This window comes from Bombyx mandarina, chromosome 23 (assembly GCF_030267445.1).
Source record: "Bombyx mandarina strain Sakado chromosome 23, ASM3026744v2".
Classification (NCBI taxonomy): Eukaryota; Metazoa; Arthropoda; class Insecta; order Lepidoptera; family Bombycidae; genus Bombyx; species Bombyx mandarina.
Window position 1 is genome coordinate 11,565,545 of NC_143229.1, and position 19,141 is coordinate 11,584,685.

Below are 19,141 nucleotides of genomic sequence, written 5' to 3' on the forward strand. Positions count from 1 at the left end.
GTCTGTGGCCAAATTGAAAATAGATTAAAATATATTGTTTGTCTTTATTAACATTTATTTAAAGTGTAGTCCTGGCAAAATCTGTCTTTGACAATAGAATCATAATAGTGCAAAAACATAATAATTTCAATTAATTACCTAGAGTCGAATTTCGACTACCGATCACTAACACCGATTAAAAAACTAATTCTCAATTCGAAATATTTTATTTTCATTATAATAACTTATTTTTATCTTATAAAAATAGCACAAATCGATAGATTCCACGTTTCCGAAATCCACAGACAACGTATATCTTAAACTAACAAGTGACGTCACCGCCAGAGTATTATTACGCGCGATTCCGACGCCGGCAAGACACTCCGACAACGTATATTTACAGTATGTGTAAGATAAATATTAATTTTAGATTTGGTATTAAAGTTCTATTGCCTTCCCGTGTTTGTTTATGTTCTTCATGTTCTTGTTGCTCAACTCGAGCTCCAGTCTCAGTCCGTCGACTTCGGCTTCGAGCGTGCGCGACCTCTTGAACATCTGCACGTAGTTCATCTGTAACTGTTTCTGGTATCTTAGCACCTTGTCCTTCTCCTCGGACCATTTCCTTCTTTCGTTGTTGAATTGGGTCTCTTTGTTTTGCAACTCGTGCTTGAGGCGGTCAAGGATTGAGTTCGCGGGGCAGTGGTCTCCGCACGCGTCCGGCATTTCCCCATTCAGCCTTTGGACTTCCGCGTCTTCTAGTGCCGAGTCACTGGACGTCCAGTGGTATTCATTTGTTTTGCAAACGTCATATATCCCTCTCATCGTCCTCCCGCATTCGATACCCTCGTATCCACTTAGAGAAACATCAGACAGTTCTTGTCTTAGCTCCTTGAGTTCGGTCTTCAGTTTGTCTATTTCGTTCTTGTTCGTTTCCTTTGTTTTGTTGAGGTCCGCGATGTTGTCTCTCAGGTCGGCCGTGAGTCTGTCCACTTCGGATTGAAGTCTGTTCACGTTTTTCTGTTTCTCGTCCGATTCGGCTCGGAGTCTCATGATTTCTTTGTCTTTTTTGTCGAGTGTCTCCCTCAGCTGGCGGCAGTCAGCTTTTAGTGTGAGATATTCGTGGCCCTTTGTTGTCTGCTCGTTCTATAAACAAAAAATTTTTCATAGATTTTTTGTTTAGTGTAGTTTCTTAGTGTAAATACTTGAGTACGTTTTATGTTACCATTGTCTCTTTTTTTATTTTTATTGGTTAGCTTGGTCGAGCTCACGGCCCACCTGGTGTTAAGTGGTTACCGGAGCCCATAGACGTCTACAACGTAAATGCCGCCACCCACCTTGAGATATGATTTCTAAGGTCTCCGTATAGTTACAACGGCTGCCCCACTCTTCAAACCGAAACGCATTACTGCTTCACGGCAGAAACAGGCAGGGTGGTACACAATGTTATTCCTTCACCGTGGAAGTCAATCGTGAACAATTGTCAAGTACGTATTTCATTACAAAAATTCGTACCCGCCTGCGGGATTCGAACACATCGCTAGATATTAATGCACCGGACGTCTTATCCTTTAGGCCACGACGACTTCAATCCCTAATAGCACTCAGATTAACGGTGAACTCACCTGAGCGTCCTTCAGTTGTGTCTTTAACAGAGCGATTTCCCCCGCCCGCTGGCATAGACTCCATTCGGTATCCTCAAGTCTCTGTCGTAAGAGCGCTCTGTCTCGCCTGACCCTGGCGAGTTCGGCGTCCCTCTCGTCTCGACGGCTGCCGAAGCTCTGTAGCATGAGGCCTCGGGGAGCCCGGAGACGAGCTTCATGCCGGAGACGGTCCGTTGTACTAGAAAAATAAATAAACGTCCAACGTGAATGTTTAAACTAATTATTATACAATTTACAGTGGTTATTTTCAAGGAAGATTTTAGATTATACAAACGTTTAGGACGTCATTAACATACCAATAATGTTTTATCAACAATTTAAATTGCTAGTTAACTCAAAGACTTTGGCATATTATGATTTTTTACTTTTCAATCCAAAAATCATCTTATTTCTATTGACAGGAGCACTACTCTCGAATATTTTCAAACATTTCGAATATTTTTACTAGTGGTAGGACCTCTTGTGAGTCCGCACGGGTAGGTACCACCACCCCGCCTATTTCTGCCGTGAAGCAGTAATGCGTTTCGGTTTGAAGGGTGAGGCAGCTGTTGTAACTATACTGAGACCTTAGAACTTATATCGCAAGGTGCATTTATGTTGTAGATGTCTATGGGCTCTAGTGACCACTCAACGCCAGGTGGGCTGTGAGCTCGTCTACCCATCTAAGCAATAAATAAAAAAAAAGATAAAATTTCAAGACTAATAATAATACAAATGTCCTAATATCTGTCTTTTTGGGCATTCAGCTTTTACCTCAACCGTATAGAGATTCGTTGAAATCAACACTACATTTTGTTGTGGTATGTGAAAATGTAATCTTCGCGGCTATGTCGTAAAAACGAAAGCAGTGGGTTAGGAGGTAAACTATTTTATAGCTCAAGGTTGATGGCTTAATGACCTGCTTCTAGCCAGAGAAGGCTGTAAAGACATTTATCCGCTACTAGTAAAACCCTGTAACTATCAAATGAAACACAAATTTCTAGAAATATTTCGTATCAATGAGCATTTTATGAAGTGCCATTACAACTGCTTTACAACTGTTTCTTTTCTCAAATAAAAAATAAGAATACAAATAAGCAAAATAATATTATTATATACTGAAGTTCATATGTTAATTTATTAAAACTACTACTGCTAATTGCCAAAGCTTTTGAGCTTAATACCAACAAATTGGATTACGTGTACTAATATTGAAGACGTAGTTGGATAAATGAAAATACATATTTCGGTAAAAAATAGTTTTATGACGAATTGTAACGCTATCCTTAGATGTTGATGGGTATTTCTTTTATGAAATTCGACAGTAGCTAAATGAAAAATAAAGACATTGATTGATGTCGATTGATACGAATAGCACTGCACCAACATCACAGCCCAAACTGATACATAAGTCTCAATTGTATTGGAATATATCCTCAACTTATTTTATTTAATGCGTTTCGATTTAGTTAACTTACTAGACTTCTGTTATACGTATTAAGTATCTATTCCTTTTTTTATCACGAAGAAACTTATTAAACACTAGCTACACGCCCTCGCTTCGCTTCGGAAACATTAAAACAAACATGAAACCAAAAAAAAAAAAAAAATTAAAAAAAGTAGCCTATGTTCATCAGGGACAATGTCGGCATATAATGGAAAAAGAATTTTTCAAATCGGTCCAGTAGTTTCGGAGCCTATTCGAAACAAACAAACAAACAAATCTTTCCTCTTTATAATATTAGTATAGATTAAGTCTGTTGCAGAACAGATAAAGATTAAGTCACGACTACTTTTAATGAAAAAAAAACCTTGAAAAATGCATTACTAATATTCTCTACAGGTTATTTTATATTTTCTACAGGTTAACATTCAGCCTTTTCGTCATCAGCTTGTATCTCTCTACTGCTGGATGTAGCCTTAATTTAGTAAAACAAGATACAGTTTAACTATCACTGATGACTAAAAATGCAGGTCCTTATAACAACGTTGTTTTCAAACATTAACAAAAAAATCTATTCAGTTAGAGGACAAAACGGTCTCCAGCAGTAGTAGTATCGCTGACTTCTCATGATAAGGGCTGATATACCCGCAACTTCGATGATTCGGTATACTAATATTTACCTATAGTCATGGTGGTCTCTCTCCAGTTCCGAGACTCCGGAGTCAGCCGGCGAGGGCGCAGGCGCGGGCTCCTTGCTGTCCCCGCTTAGTACTGACGTGGACTTCGTTCTGTAAACAAATGAAAACAGACAATCTTAAACACCGTGTGAAACATTAAAATAACAAAAACATCACCCTGTATCTTCTTTCGAAATAATTATGATGGCAATAAAAAACGCGATACTTATTAAGCCGTCAAAGTGATTTTAATTATTAATAGTGGATTATTTTTCAGAGCATGGGTAAGCGTATTTATTATCTAATATTTTTACTTTAACGTAAAAATGATTTTAATTACTTATTATTAATGGATTATTTTTTAGATCACGGGAAAGCGAATTATCTAATATCTTCGACTTTGACGTAAAAGTGATTTTAATTATTATTAATGGATTATTTTTCAGAGCATGGGTAAGCGAATTATCTAATATCTTCGACTTCCAATACCAATATCACCTGTGCAATTAACAGTTTTTATAGAGTTCCAAACATTTCTAAATGTTGCCGTTAGTGTTATTAAGCCTTCCCGGAAAATACAAGCAAAAACCCACTTCTCGACCGGTTTTTGAAACTGTGTCTCCGGGTCGTATTCTCGAAACGTTATCAGTACCCGTCTTTCATTATCTCACAAGTCATCGATTGATACGACACTTAATGAACGTTTAATCGCATTAAATTGTATTTAAATGTTTTGCGTTTTATTTAAATATGTGTTGGTGCTGCAGACGGTCTCATCGGGGCACGTTTGTCGATTGAAATTCGCGATGCGTTTTTTTTATACGTGCGATGTTTATCGTTTTTACTTTTGCTTTTTATCTAGATATAGTTGAGTCATCTTTTATTTCATTATGGGTTTTCTTTTCGATCCTTTTAACTGCATTTTTGTTTTAATGGGGATCTTTTAAACTGAAGACACCTTTTGGCAGGAACGCGAGGAGTGAAGTTTTGTGATTTGTTTTATTTTGTCTATTTAGTGTTTCTTCAGGTTTACTCATCGAGCCCTTCGTCGCAAGATGGTGGGACCTCTTGTGAGTCCGCGCGGGTAGGTACCACCGCCCTGCCTATTTCTGCCGTGAAGCAGTAATGCGTTTCGGTTTGAAGGGTGGGGCAGCCGTTGTAACTATACTGAGATCTTAGAACATATCTCAAGGTGGGTGCCGCATTCACATTGTAGATGTCTATGGGCTCCAGTAACCACTTAACACCAGGTGGGCTGTGAGCTCGTCCACCCATCTAAGCATTAAAAAAAAGTTGCGTGTTCGGCGAGGACTTTTTTTTTGGTGACCGGTGCGTATATACATATTTATCCAAAAAAATAGAAACACTATCAGTTGTAACAAAAACAGTATCTAACAACCATTAATAAAAGCTGCATACAAATCGTTCTTGATGCTTCAAGACAATGGCAGCTCTAACAAGCTCAAAAGAGAATTTCCACGGTCGGTCGCCGGAGCAAGACGACCCGTCGAGCGCAAACGTCACGCCTTACTTAGATATTACGACAATTATATTATTATATCAGCTTCTTACTGTGTGGTTATAAACCGCTATCCCGCGGTGACTATTGACAGGGACTCTACTTCTTCATAAATAGAATACGAATAGCACAAGTGAGTAACAGCCAAATTAAAAACATGATAACGCCAGAAAAGATCTCAAAAGCTGCGGGCCATCGTTGATTTATCAATGAAGACCAACTTCATGTAACTTCCAAATATGTATAAACGTATTATAAATTATAATCATTAATTTAGAGCCGTGAGTTATTTGATGTTCAATGATTAGGATAAATTTGTTAATTCGTTAGTCATCATCTTGGGGATATTAAACTAGACCTTATCGGATAACTACGCAGTTTTTTTTTCCTATAGCCTTAAGAGGCTATATCAGCGTCGCCTTAACTAGTAGGTGAGCTCACGGGGCTCAAACATGATGACGTTGCTAACACGAACCCTAGCAAGAGCCGTGTTTCGCAGAATCTACCACCGGATCGGAAACGCGACCCACTGAGAAGATCCGGCGAGAAACTCAGTGGGCTGTGTCTGAGGGTTAATTTACTCGTCGAGCCCTTCGTCGCAAGCGACGGGTTCGACGAGAACGATGACCGGCTGCGCAGTAATGATGGAACAAAAAGCCCTATAGAAGCTATCGCCGTTTTGTTGGTTGTCTGGTACATAAAGCGCTCATACTTGACACGCCGCATCTCGCGACCCAAACCACGGATGGCTTTTATCCCCTACCTATTCGCCGGTAGCTGAGCTTACGGGCTCAACCTGAAAGAATTTGCCAACACTAGCCCCAGTATGAGCAATGCTTCGCAGAATCTACCACTAATATGTTCATAGTAAATATCTTGATCTAATTTATTAATGCATGTTGAGCACTCTGGATCCAAACCAGGTTAAGGTAGTTTTGTTTTAATTTTATTGCGAAATTGTTGTTGTTTTTATTTTATTTTTTGTATTCTATGTGAAGTGTTATTTTTAATGTAATATGGATTTAAAATCTGAAGTGAATGAAAAAAATGAAATCTTAATGAAACTTTGAAAATGCCACAGAGTAAATAATTATTACATAGCGTAATTTGTCACGAGCAGTTACCTCGTCAAGGCAACTATACGATGCTCACATTATTTCTTGACAACAAAACATTTACATACATTCAACTCGCTCTATATATTTATAACGTGAATTTTTAATAACATCATTGTGTATAAATTCATTTTGCAAGAGTGCGTATAATACGGTCTGTGGTTTTTTGGGGCTTTTCATTCAAATTATAATTTAAATGAGGAAACGTTATGATTTTAAGTATTAACGTGTGCTACGTGTGTTACGACCAGCGTAACATAAGAGCTATTATCACATGAATGTATGTTTTTTTTATTCGGTTTTCACAATTCGTATATATAATTGATACTATATTTATGGTTTAATCTTGCGTATATTAATGTTGTCACATTATCTCAGTCATCTGCGACCACGGAAACTGTAAAGATTTCTAAATGTAAACCGTAAAAAGTAGCGTTAATTAAATGTATGTAATGAACTAGATGTCTGTAATTGTTATAAATATCATGTACTAATGAAGCAACAAGACTAAAAGACTTTGTTAGAATCGGCTCAGACATCAGCAGGCTGCATACGATCTTAGCAGTTTCTACAAAAAAAAAGGAAAGTTAATAAATGTATTTTATTTTCTGGGTGTGACGGCCATGTGGTTGTGGATTAAAAAAAAACAATTTAAAATAGTTATGTTCTGAGATGTAAAATAGAGGGAATTAAGCGTTGAAGTATAAGGGCACTCTATAGTGCCTACGGGCTGTTGCATCAGGGTTTTCATTTAGGGATTTCGACTGTACCTCTTTCAAATCTGGTTAGATGTTTATCAGAAGTTAGATGACTTGACTGGAGAAAAATAACACGAAATAGAGAACATCGGGACTTCATTCCAGGACTTGATGAAACACCAGAAAAATGGGCATAAAACTGAGCAGGATCATTTTAAACAGAATCTCAATAATAAACAAATAGTTATTTAACTGGATTTTTTGGGCTTTACAGTCACTTCGACCGCGGTGTATTTTGTGTCAAAAAATATCATTTCGAATTAACTCGATCCGAATGTAACACAAACACTACAACTAAAACTTGATTAACACATACAACCTTGTTATTTGTTAAAATAGCACGGGTTATTAATTTGGAGTAATCACGATTGCGATACTTCCGGATACGGGAAGCCGGGCGTCGATTACGCGAACGTTCGCCAATACAAATTTTAATTGAATACTTTAATGGGTCTTTTGTTTGGTATTAACGTATTGTAGACATGCGAGTTCCCCGCTGAGTTTCTCGCCGGATTTTCTCAGTGGGACGCGTTTTTTATTTATTTATTTTTCTTACACTGGTGGACGAGCTCACGGGCCACCCAGTGTTAAGTGGTTACCGGAGGCCATAGACATCTACGACGTAAATGCGCCACACACCTTGAGATATAAGTTCTAAGGTCTCAAGTATAGTTACTGCGGCTGCCTCACTCTTCAAACCGAAACGCATTACTGTTTCACGGCAGAAATAGGGGGGGTGGTGGTGCCTACCCACGAGGATTCACAGGAGGTCCTACCACCCATTGAAATTTTCGATCCGGAGGTAGATTCTACGAAGCACTGCTCTTGGTAGGGCCAGTATTAGCAATACCTCCAGTTTGAGCCCCGAGAGCTCACCTACACGGTAGAGTGTAGAGTAACACTGATATATGCTGTCGTGAGCTTTATTGAAGGACTATTTAAGATAATCATTTCCATTATACATAATATACATAGATATAACTCCTACGGTTTTTGCAGCGCACGCTAGAATAGCTCGCAGATGGCAGACTTTTTCCTACCTTTTCTGACACTTATCGTTATATTTTGGGTAATTCACATGATATATTTATATATTATATATTCTGATGTGTAAGCTATAAAATTTGTAAAGTTTCATCAAAATCCATCCAGTAGTTTTTGCGTGAAAGAGTAACAAACATACATTCATACATTCTTCTTACAAACTTTCACATTCATAATACAAACATATTTATTTTTTATTTTTATTGCTTAATATACGTAGGATTAAAATTGTACTTTATGTACATCCCAAAGAGCGAATATGTTTGTATGAATGTAGGTAACGCAGTGCCTGAGCTCACACACCGTAGTTCCTCAAATCATCTCTCGCACGCTATTGTATTTTAACGAAGGCTGTATTCGTTTTAATACTCGTATATAAAAAAAGTAATCAAAATTTTGTTTGAAATTTCCGCTACTTTTTGGCGCGAAAATTATTGAAATAACCTTAAATTTTTTTTCTACATTCCTGACTGAAGTGAAGCGTTCAGAATCGGAATATCGCCTGTTTCGAGGCAGATATAGGCAGAATGGTAATCGATAGAAAATTATATATTGCCATTACCATTACTGTATAGTAAAATTGGTTGTTCGATTATTATACTACTTCCCAAAATAAGAAATATAACCTAACAAGTATGTATGTATGTAAGTTGCTTTCATCCACCACAACATTTTTACTGACAATTTTTTTTAAGATTTTGTGGCCAGACTTTTTAGTTAGTTTTTTTGACTTAACATATTTGATTGTATGATTTATCCTTAGAATGATTACATCCTGGTTATTACTGGTGGTAGGACCTCTTGTGAGTCCGCGCGGGTAGGTACCACCACCCTGCCTATTTCTGCCGTGAAGCAGTAATGCGTTTCGGCTCGAAGAGCGAGACAGCCGTTGTACTGTTAAAAATTAAGACCTTAGAACTCATATCTTAAGATGGGTGGCGGCATTTACGTTGTAGATGTCTATGGCCTCCGGTAACCACTTAACACTGGGTGGCCCGTGAGTTCATCCACCCAATTAAGCAATAATAAAATGAAAAATCCTAAGTGTTATATAATATTATACTGATTATTTGCTTATTGAAACAATTTCACTGTTCGTCTGCAATTTTTGCGTGGGCCAGTTCTCCGATACAAACAGGAAATGGCTGAATGTGCTGATAACGATTTAATAGTCCATTACAATGCTAAAAGCGCATGTTGCAATTATTCTTAATAAGATGTCGGCATACGAGCTCAAAAAAATCCAGCTTATGAAGTATTCGAATATAACGACAAGGGGAGGTCTTTCACAAACAGTAGCAGCGGCTTGACTCTGCCCCTGGCATTGCTGACGTCCAGGGACGACGGTAACCACCCACCATCAGGTGGGCCGTACGCTCGTCTGCGTACATGAGCAAGAAAAAAAGGGCGGGGGAATTCCGGGAATTGCCGAAGGTCCAAATGTTATTGTTCTGAACTTGTTTAAATATTTGCAGTTATCTTGAAAATGTTCTAAGCAACATTTAGGCGTCTGTAAAAAAGTTCTGTCACAGAATTCTAGGTGACATCTTGTTTAAAATGCACGCAAGGGCATTGCTTTAAGTGCTTTAAGTGTGGAATTAAAAAAAATGCTACATAGTGAATATTTTTTTACAATTTCGATTTTATCGATATTATGATTTTGATAAGAGACGCGCAAATCTTTGGTTTAATAGGGCTACGTCTCCCGTGGACATCATACATATCAAGAGCACAGCCTAGCCTAGTACTACCTGCCAGTAACAAATCATTTACTTAGCTTTAATATTTTTAATGCATTCGTGATCAGAATATGATATTAGCATTGAGGCAAATTGTATAACCGTGGATATTTTTTGTGAAGCCAATTGAATTATATTGTAAATAAATAGGCATTGTAAAGTATTTATTTGAAGGTCTGTTTTTGCGGCAATAACGTTCATAATGTGATGGCACTTGACCTATGACATTTGACGTTAAATGCCCCTAATGACAGTCATTTTGACATTAGACTTGATTTTAACATTTACGCAATGCAAAAACACAGAAAATATTCTTAATAGTTGCAGTCTTTAAGGTCTAACGTCTTAAAAAGTTTCAAATGGTAAATTAATGTCAATACCAATAGAAATATAACCTATTTTCAAACGTTATGTAGTTTAATACAAGAATATAATAGATGAAAAGAGAGAACAACACTAAATTTACGAAAATATATTTATGTGTACAAACTTGAATCTATGTGACTATTACTGACCTCTGCATAGAGAATTTCACTTCAATCCATTTTCAAATTAACGTTTTTTCACCGGAGAACAAAAATTAAATCTTATAAACGGTTTAAAAAAATTGTAACAATAACGGCACCACGCGCGCGCTCGCGTCTATTCTATGCGTTGTGTGCGACAATGCGAACAAACATGGCGCGTGTCGCTGCTAAAATGTCGCTTTGAAATACAAGGAAAAAACGAATTAATGTCTTGATGCGGAATATAATTGTGAAAACAATTAAACTAGCCGCTATAATTCAGCTCAATTGATGTTTATTAGTAGAAAGATAATGTGTGTTTAATATAAATAAAAAAACAAAAGATACCGTAAATTATTTTTATTGTTATTTGTGTTCTAATAAACTAAATTCTGTTTAGCCCGTGTCTAGGTTTCCGTCTTTTGTATAATAAAAAATATAGTTTTGATGTGGTTTTTCATAATGTATTTAATTTTCCAAAACAAACATAAGGCAGAAATTTATCATAATAAACAAATCAATCATAGGTTATCATTACTATCGAAAGACTGTATTATTCCATTAAACCGATGGTTAAATTACTTAATAATCTTAATATTGAACAATCTTACGTTAGGTATTGATTTGAAATCGTCGCTAACATAAACTGACTATTGTTGAATTGCATAACAATACACTTTATATAGGTTCAATAGAAATTATTACTGTGTATCTTGAAAGTGTGTATTATTAATGTGTGTATGAAAGAGTATATTAAACAAAGCGTCATTTTATCTATCATCGTTTCATTCACGAACATACATCGTGTGTGTAGACGCATCACGCGACTACACATGTTAATTATTTTAATTAATGTGTAATGCACGACCACTTAAGTACGGTACGCTCATGTATAAATAGCATATGTTGTTTTACTTCATTTATCTTTTACTAGTGAAACCATTTGTGCATTCATTTGTTGATGCTAAAAAAAAGTTTCTGAAGAGGTACTACGTAGCTTAGTGTCTACGTGCAGAATTAAAGAACAAATAGATATAGTTTATTTTAACCTTAATAATAAATTTAATAATTTTTATAATTGTACTTTTTGAAGAAAATCGTTTATTTTTATTAGAAAAATTAGAAACAGCATATTTATCAACGAATCCTTTCAAGTCTTGTTATAATAGCGAATACGACATTTTTTTTATTTATTTTACTCACACTATAGCTGAGTGGTGTCTTTGATGAAGCGGAGTGGCGAGCGTGGCGGGTGGAAGAGCGGACAGCGAGGCGGGCTGGGGCGAACTGCACCAACGACCTTCACGTACGTCTGATGAGCCTGAAATAAAAATACACCTAAGTTACGGTTACCCAGATTATGTATAATAATATCATATATAATAGGGCTTTATCATACTAGTAAATTGCGGGCGTTCTCAAAGCGGAGCGGACGTGTAACGAACACGCATGCCGCGCATTTTTTTTTTCTTTGGCCTAGCTATGCTTGAGAGGCTATTTCAGCTTCTCCTTGACGTGTAGGTGAGCTCGCGGGGCTCAAACGAAGAGTGTTGCTAACACTGGTCCTAGCACGAGCAGTGCTTCGCAGAATCTACCATCGGATCAGAAACACGACCCACTGAGAAGATCCGACGAGAAACTCAGTATAGTAGGCTGTGTCTATGGGTTAATTCACTCGTCGAGCCCTTCGTCGCGAGCGACGGGTTCGACGAGGACGGTGACCGGTGCTTGTGGTACATAAACGCACCGTTAATGGATCGGGATGATCCGTAATGACGCCGCACATGCGCAGCGGACCGAGTACGCCCTGAATAGCAGCTTAAACGCCATTTTGTACTGTCTCGTATAAACGTCAACCCCTACACCGTGTGTCTTCATGTCTTAAGTCAGTTTGTATCAGATGCAACAACTCATAAAATGCAGGTATTGACATTCGCAAGTAGGAGCGAAATTGTTTTGGATTATTTTGTATTCGTTTGCAAAGAAACACAAAGTAGTCGCTCTCTTCCGTTCGATTATTTGATAATGAACCCTCCCAAATTCGTCGATGCTTTCGTTTTCGCCTCCGACGTCGTTGTAGTAACAAAACCAACAGCACTCAGCAATGTTTCCTCGTTGGAATCCATTTTGTTACTGAGTGTATTTATTGTAAGTCGTTAACTCGCTACAAATATAATACGTGACAAAGACGTTGCGTATCCGCCACGCGTCTGATTCGCCCCGCAGCCGTTCGCAAACCGCTAGTGTGATAAGGCCCTTAAAAGTTTGAATAAAATAGTAGCATTCTCCTTGATTGAAGATCTAATGATGAAAACTATTATTATTTTCTGTGCTGGGGCACGTGGTTCCTACGACGTCCCCGCGTCTAGGGAGCGCTTAGGGTATGTGAGACTAGAGGGTCCGCAGATATTGGAATCAGATCGCTGGCCTAAGGATAGATTTATGGACAACAAACGCAGACTTTTCATTATATTTGCAACCAATTGATGATGTGATTTGAAAGTTATGGTTTTTTTGTGTTCATTCATGCCTTTCACCTGTGAGAGTAAGAGTACCGTTTGATCAAACAGGTAATGTACTTTATAGTATATTGTAAGGGTGCGTAGCTTTTAGTTGCGACCCCATTTTTTTTTTCATTCCTTTAACTGAATAGACATAATAGTCATCAGAAGGAAAACCAAATTAACGAAAGACATTTTAACATGTATTTATCAACTCAAATGGAGGTGAACAGGGCATGTGCTACAAAAAGGAGAAATGGAGCAAACAGGTGACAGCTTGGTACCCAAGTGATGGTTCGAGGAGCTGAAGTCGCAAAGCAGGAAGAAAGGAGGATGAACTGAAAATTACCTCCGGACCCTTTTGGATACTAGTAGCAGCAGACAGAAAGCAATGAAAAAAGTTGGGGGAAGCCGTTATCGAAAGGCACACCGAGACGAACGACATTTTATAGTATTAATGTAGATTTAGCTTTTATATTCATTATTTTTTTAACGATTAAATGGGTGCACGAGCTTACTGCCCACCTGATGCTAAGTGGTTCTAAGGTCCCAGGTGTAACAGTATGAGGGCTGCCCCCATTACTGCTTCACGGCAGAAATTGAAATAGAAATCATAATATATTAATATACTAGCTGACCCGGCAAACTTCGTAGTGCCTCAATCGATAAATAAAAGACCTAAGCTTTTGTATAAAATAAACTTAAAACAATCAAAAGGAATTCGTCCGACTGGGGACACACTAAAGGAAAAACAAAATTGGTATTTTTTTTTAATTCGGAGCATTTTCATATTTATTTACCTTTTAAACCTTCTCTGGACTTCCGCAAATAATTCAAGACCAAAATTAGCCAAATCGGTCCAGCCGTTCTCGAGTTTTAGCGAGACTAACGAACAGCAATTCATTTTTATATATGTATATATAGGTAGATATTGAATTATAAATAATATTATAATTATAATTATAGTAGCTATTAATATTTTGTGTATGAATTAATTAACTTACTTCCGTACAGAGTCATATGCGACGGTGGCCTTGTAGCGAGCACCGGAGTGGATCCATATCGCTCTCCGCCCGCAGAGAGACGCCCGCCCAGCGGCTTGAACGCTATCGGACGGATAACTGACTTGCCCTGTAACAAAAAGTATACGATTTTCAATTAAATACGTTTCTTTTAAAAACAAACTGTAAAATTGGAAACAGGACTTATATCTACAAATAATTAATAGACGACCATCTATCATCGAATATCAAAAGAATTAGTAAAGTCGAGATGACTCGAGATGTACAACGCCATCTATTGTCTAAATGACGGGTACGCATATCAAAAATACTCGACTTCTGAGGAATGTTCTCGATAATTCTAGAGATGTTGTATCGACTGTAAAAGCGTTGCAGGGATGTCACGAAGTCAGTAATCGAATCTACTCGAAGCGAAACAGCGAACGGATCACTTGAAGCGAAGCGGAAGAAGTGAATTACGAAGTGTAAAGTGTTCTATGAGTGTTCTAAGTGTTAATACAGTTTTAAATTGTACACTGGTGGGATTTTTATTTATCACGAACCCCAGCGCCTAACAGTATTAAGATGTGACCGGAACAGTCGAATTTTATTGCTTAGCAGCAACCCCGCTCTTCAAACCGTAATGCAGGGTGGCCTTACTGCAAGAATAGTCAGGATGCTCAGTCATATATACTTTTGTAGATTTCGTATACATAATCTTCTTCAATACAGTATCGTTGCTAGTTTTCCCTCTAAACAAATGAATACAAATGCTCTAAATATTTAAGGGAAAGTACTATTCTTTGAACTAGAAAACCAGTTATGCACTACTTCATTGCAAAACAAGATGGACTAAGCACGTAGTGAGAGTTAATAAGATTAAGATAAGTGTGTTTTAGTATTTAATTATAATAGTTTGCATTTTTAAAATAGCACGCAAGTGTTTCTTGAGAAAATGGGATTCGGAAATTGTAATAGCTGGTAAGAAAAGGAATGTTAGCAAAGTCAGTAGAGTAGTTGTAATAGAAATTTTCAGGCAACTTTATTTTTTTACATTTGTGGACGAGCGCACGGCCCACCTGGTGCGAAGTGGTTACCGGAGCCCATAGACATCTACAACGTAAATGCCGCCACCCATCTTGAGATATGAAGTTCTGAGGTCTCAGTATAGTTACAACGGCTGACCCACCTTTCAAACCGAAACGTATGTATTTGTATTATTATTATTATGTAACTATATGTGGGTGGCGCATTTACGTCGTAAATGTCTATGGGCTCCAGTAACCACTTAACACCAGGTGGGCTGTAAGCTCGTCTACCCATCTAGCAATAAAAAAAATTGATTATTACTGCTTCACGACAGAAATAGGCAGGGTGGTGCTACCTACCTGTGCGAACTCCCAAGAGGTCCTACTGGCCCTACCACCAGTAGTTTGGCCGTTAAATTAATAGTATGGTATAGTTTATTATTTACATGTAATATTGTTATTCTTTATGATGCATTGCAATGGAATTCATCTGATTTTTTTCTATTGCCCTTTTAGGCAGACAGACGGCCATACGGGCCACCTGATGACTACCGTCGCCCATGGACTTCAGCAATGCGAGGGGCAGAACCAAGCCGCTGCCTACCGAAATTGGTGATAAAGAGGTTCCTATTTTTAACATCTACTTTTTTTTGGCCGGGGGCCGACCCTCCTATGAGATAAACGCGCCTAGGGGGCACGAGGTCTATGTTGGATCACCTTCACCGAAGCGGGGGTCATCGAAGACAGAAGATTGTTGTTGAAGTGACACATTGAACGTTGATTAAGAGAAAAAACTTCACTTAATACACTCCCGTAACGTTAGCATAACCACATATAGTCTCTCGCCGGATCTTCTTAGCGGATCGCGATTCCGATCCAATAGTAGATTCAGCGAAGCACTGCTCTTGCTAGGGCTAAGGGCTAATGTTAGCGATTCTCTCAGGTTGAGCATGCGAGCTTACCAGCCGATCCGCGCGGAATTGGAATAGCGCCTTAGGCTACCAACGATTAGGCAGGGAAAAAAAAGTTACCATAAAAACCTAATAACTCTACATTGACTCATTGAACGACAATCGAATCTGAATAATTTTTTTTGGACCATTACGGTTTATTTAGTTAATGTGCCGCTCGTCTCGTTTATCTGACGGTACCGCACGGATTTGACATTTCATACGCAACCGACGCAACGAAATGTCACGTTGCAAATGTCAAATGAAACGGTACTAGTGACTTATCTTTGAAATGAATGGGACGATTCGTTTATTAATAGTTCGATAAGGAATTAATATTTGATGATCAAGAGATTTGTATTTATTAATAGCTAAGATAGATTACTGGTAGGACCTCCTGTGAGTCCGCACGGGTAGGTACTACCGCCCTGCTATTTTTACCGTGAAGTAGTAATGCGTTTCGGTTTGAAGGGTTACAACGGCAGCCGTTGTAACTACACCGAGACCTTAGAACTTATATCTCAAGGTGGGTGGCGTATTTACGTTGTAGATGTCTATGGGCTCCGGTACCCACTTAACACCAGGTGGGCTGTGAGCTCATCCAACCATCCAAGCAATAAAAAAATATAAAAAAAAACATGAGATTTATGTGTCAGCTGCATTGATTGAGTATATCCTTCACGTGAGGTACTCGTGGGTATACATTGAGCTGGGTGGGAATTTTAAAGAAGGCACCGAGGGATTCTTTACCGACATTCCAAAAGGCTATAAAGACGTTTTCTGAATTTAAAAAGATATGGTTCGGTACAATCAGTTACAAAATCCACAATTTTCCCAATACTTTTTGAAACACAATCCGATTCTATTTGTGTAAAAGCATTACATCTCTAAGCGATAAACGATTTCGAATAAAAAAATTACAAATGCGGAAGTCCACCCACATGTAGCTTCAATTCAGTACAATATAAATAAAACCTTATTCTAAATCAGCTCTGAACGCCAATTGTTACATCTCTTTTAACTAACTATCTGTTCTTAGTAGATAATTCATCAATGTTTGTGTATGAAAACATATTTTACTATTACTGTATCATATCATATGACAGTGAGTGTTTATATCTTAAATACGTTTAAACGAAATCAATGTATACATATGTATGTATAATTCAATCGTAAATATGTTTAGTCAGTACAATATTATTATTTTTTGCATTAAAAAATCATTCGGATCAATTTGACATTTTTAAATTCCTTATCGAACAAAAGCAGATCTTCAATAACAAAGCAGCCATGTAAAAAGCAAACAGAATTAATAAACAGAAGTCGTAGTATTAAGCAGTGCCTTATAAAACAATTTTAAAGACGCGAAGCACGTGCCGTTTTATACTTTCAACATAAATGAATGCGTTTCGTGTGATCAAGAATTCTAAATGAAAGTCATCCAAATTAATTACGTCGCCAAATACGAAGTTTCCAGAAAAACCTCTCGTTTAACATGTGCCAACGAATCAATCAAGCGGAATGAAATGTCCTAAAGGCTACAATCCATTACTTGAAGCGCGATTGCAGTGATATTATCCGTGGTTTGTGTATTGTTAGGTTAAGCGATGTTCGACCGGCCGTCAGCACGATAACCTTCGTTGGAAATGGTAAGCCCGTGGTTACCAATCTAGATAGAAATAAGACAGAGAATCAAGTCAGGATAATTAATACAGAACACGGAAGATTGGGAATCAATAGTTTCAGGTGGCAGAGATTCTGATCGAAGTTCATCAGTCAAGATCCTCGGAAGTAAATAGTTGTGTTGACAATTACGTCTTTAAAAAGCTGTTAGTTAGCCGACGAATTGTAACTTTAATTTGCGCAAGCTCTTGCTTTCCGTTCTTCATCTTTCCAAGCTACATTTCATATGGAGGTTGGATGCTGTGGTACAAAAGCGACGATGTTCGGTGGGTTAATTGCATGTACCATCCAATAGCTCCAACGCCAGAGGAAAAAGTTTGGCAATTACATGACTAGATCCAAAAAAAAACTGACAAAATGTAGGATTAAAAGTTTTGTTTACGTATTGTGAAATTCACGAAAGTATGACTCGATGTATGGATCAGAGTTGTGGAACAGAGCTTTATTTCTGTTCACATAGCTTCGCTTTGAAATCAGTTGTGAACTATCCTAAAACTGAGAAAAACTTGCATAAATCGAAACAAACGATATGAAGTCTGCAACTCCAATATCTTGGCGTGTACAAAAAACTCAAAGACCCAAGTCTGCTGCTCTTTATGGATGATTAAGGAAAGATCAAATTACAATAGACTTTCCGTCACGTGTTTCGGCATTTTGAAGAGTTGTTATTTTTTTACGATCTATATTTTGTTTTTTCTTTCTACCAGGTAGGCAGCGAATTGGATCTGCCACTGCCATTGCTGAAGTCCATAGGCGACGGCAGCCACTCACCATCAGGTGGGCCGTATGGCGTTGGGGTCACCAATGTGGAGTCTATGCTTATATAGAGCGTGTGTGGTATTATGTGGTGATAATTATTAATAAGACACGACAGTTTGCAACCTGTTTATTGTGCGACGACTCGACACAGACTGTCTAAACTAAGCCCGCTACACTCGTCTGCCTACAAGAGCACTAACAAAAAAATAAAAAAAAACCCTAGTCGTTAGTGGTCTCGAGGGATTATTAATCCAAATAAGCGCGGACGGGTGGGTGAGCTCACGGGCTGAACCTGACAGAACTTGTTAACACTAGCCCTAGCAAGAGCAGTGCTCGCTGAATCTACCCCCGGATCGGAATCACGATCCATTGTAAAGATCCCGGTAGAAACTTAGTGCCGGTGCATAACTCTACACTAAATGAGCCTTCAAAACTTTCAATGCCCCAAACTTACCCTTAAAAACGATATAGAAATAAAAAATATTTAAAAAACTACTCTCTGTATACTATACGGCAAATATGTAATACGAGTATATTGGGAAAAAAAGTTAGTGCTCACGTCCATACATTCCGCGCGTCACCTGACATTTAATCGATCTTACATTCCATGCGATACATTATTGAAAATTTCGTATGTCATTTTTTGTTATTGTTATCGTGACAAGATTCCGAATCACCAGTCTATTTTCGGGAACAGTTCAAATACGGAGTGTATAACTTATGTTGTCTGTTTTTATTAAAAAATCGGTTGTCTGTAAAGTCGGTTTACTGACGATAGTTGAATGTGACAACGTCAAA

The 19,141-nt window shown here is 37.9% G+C and overlaps 1 protein-coding gene across 2 annotated transcripts in view; it reads right to left on the reverse strand.

The window, feature by feature from the left end:
- Positions 1 to 187: 187 nt before the first annotated feature.
- The window catches only part of LOC114245948 (uncharacterized), a 94,519-nt gene continuing 75,565 nt past the window's right edge, over positions 188 to 19,141 (reverse strand). For both annotated transcript variants that reach the window (XM_028178278.2, XM_028178279.2), the window contains 5 exons: positions 13,927 to 14,053; positions 11,625 to 11,742; positions 3,744 to 3,851; positions 1,602 to 1,818; positions 188 to 1,122 (listed from right to left, as the gene is read on the reverse strand). In XM_028178278.2, the coding sequence (XP_028034079.2) occupies positions 418 to 1,122; positions 1,602 to 1,818; positions 3,744 to 3,851; positions 11,625 to 11,742; positions 13,927 to 14,053 (1,275 nt within the window). In that variant the 3' untranslated portion in view covers positions 188 to 417. The remainder of the gene's footprint in view (positions 1,123 to 1,601; positions 1,819 to 3,743; positions 3,852 to 11,624; positions 11,743 to 13,926; positions 14,054 to 19,141) is intronic.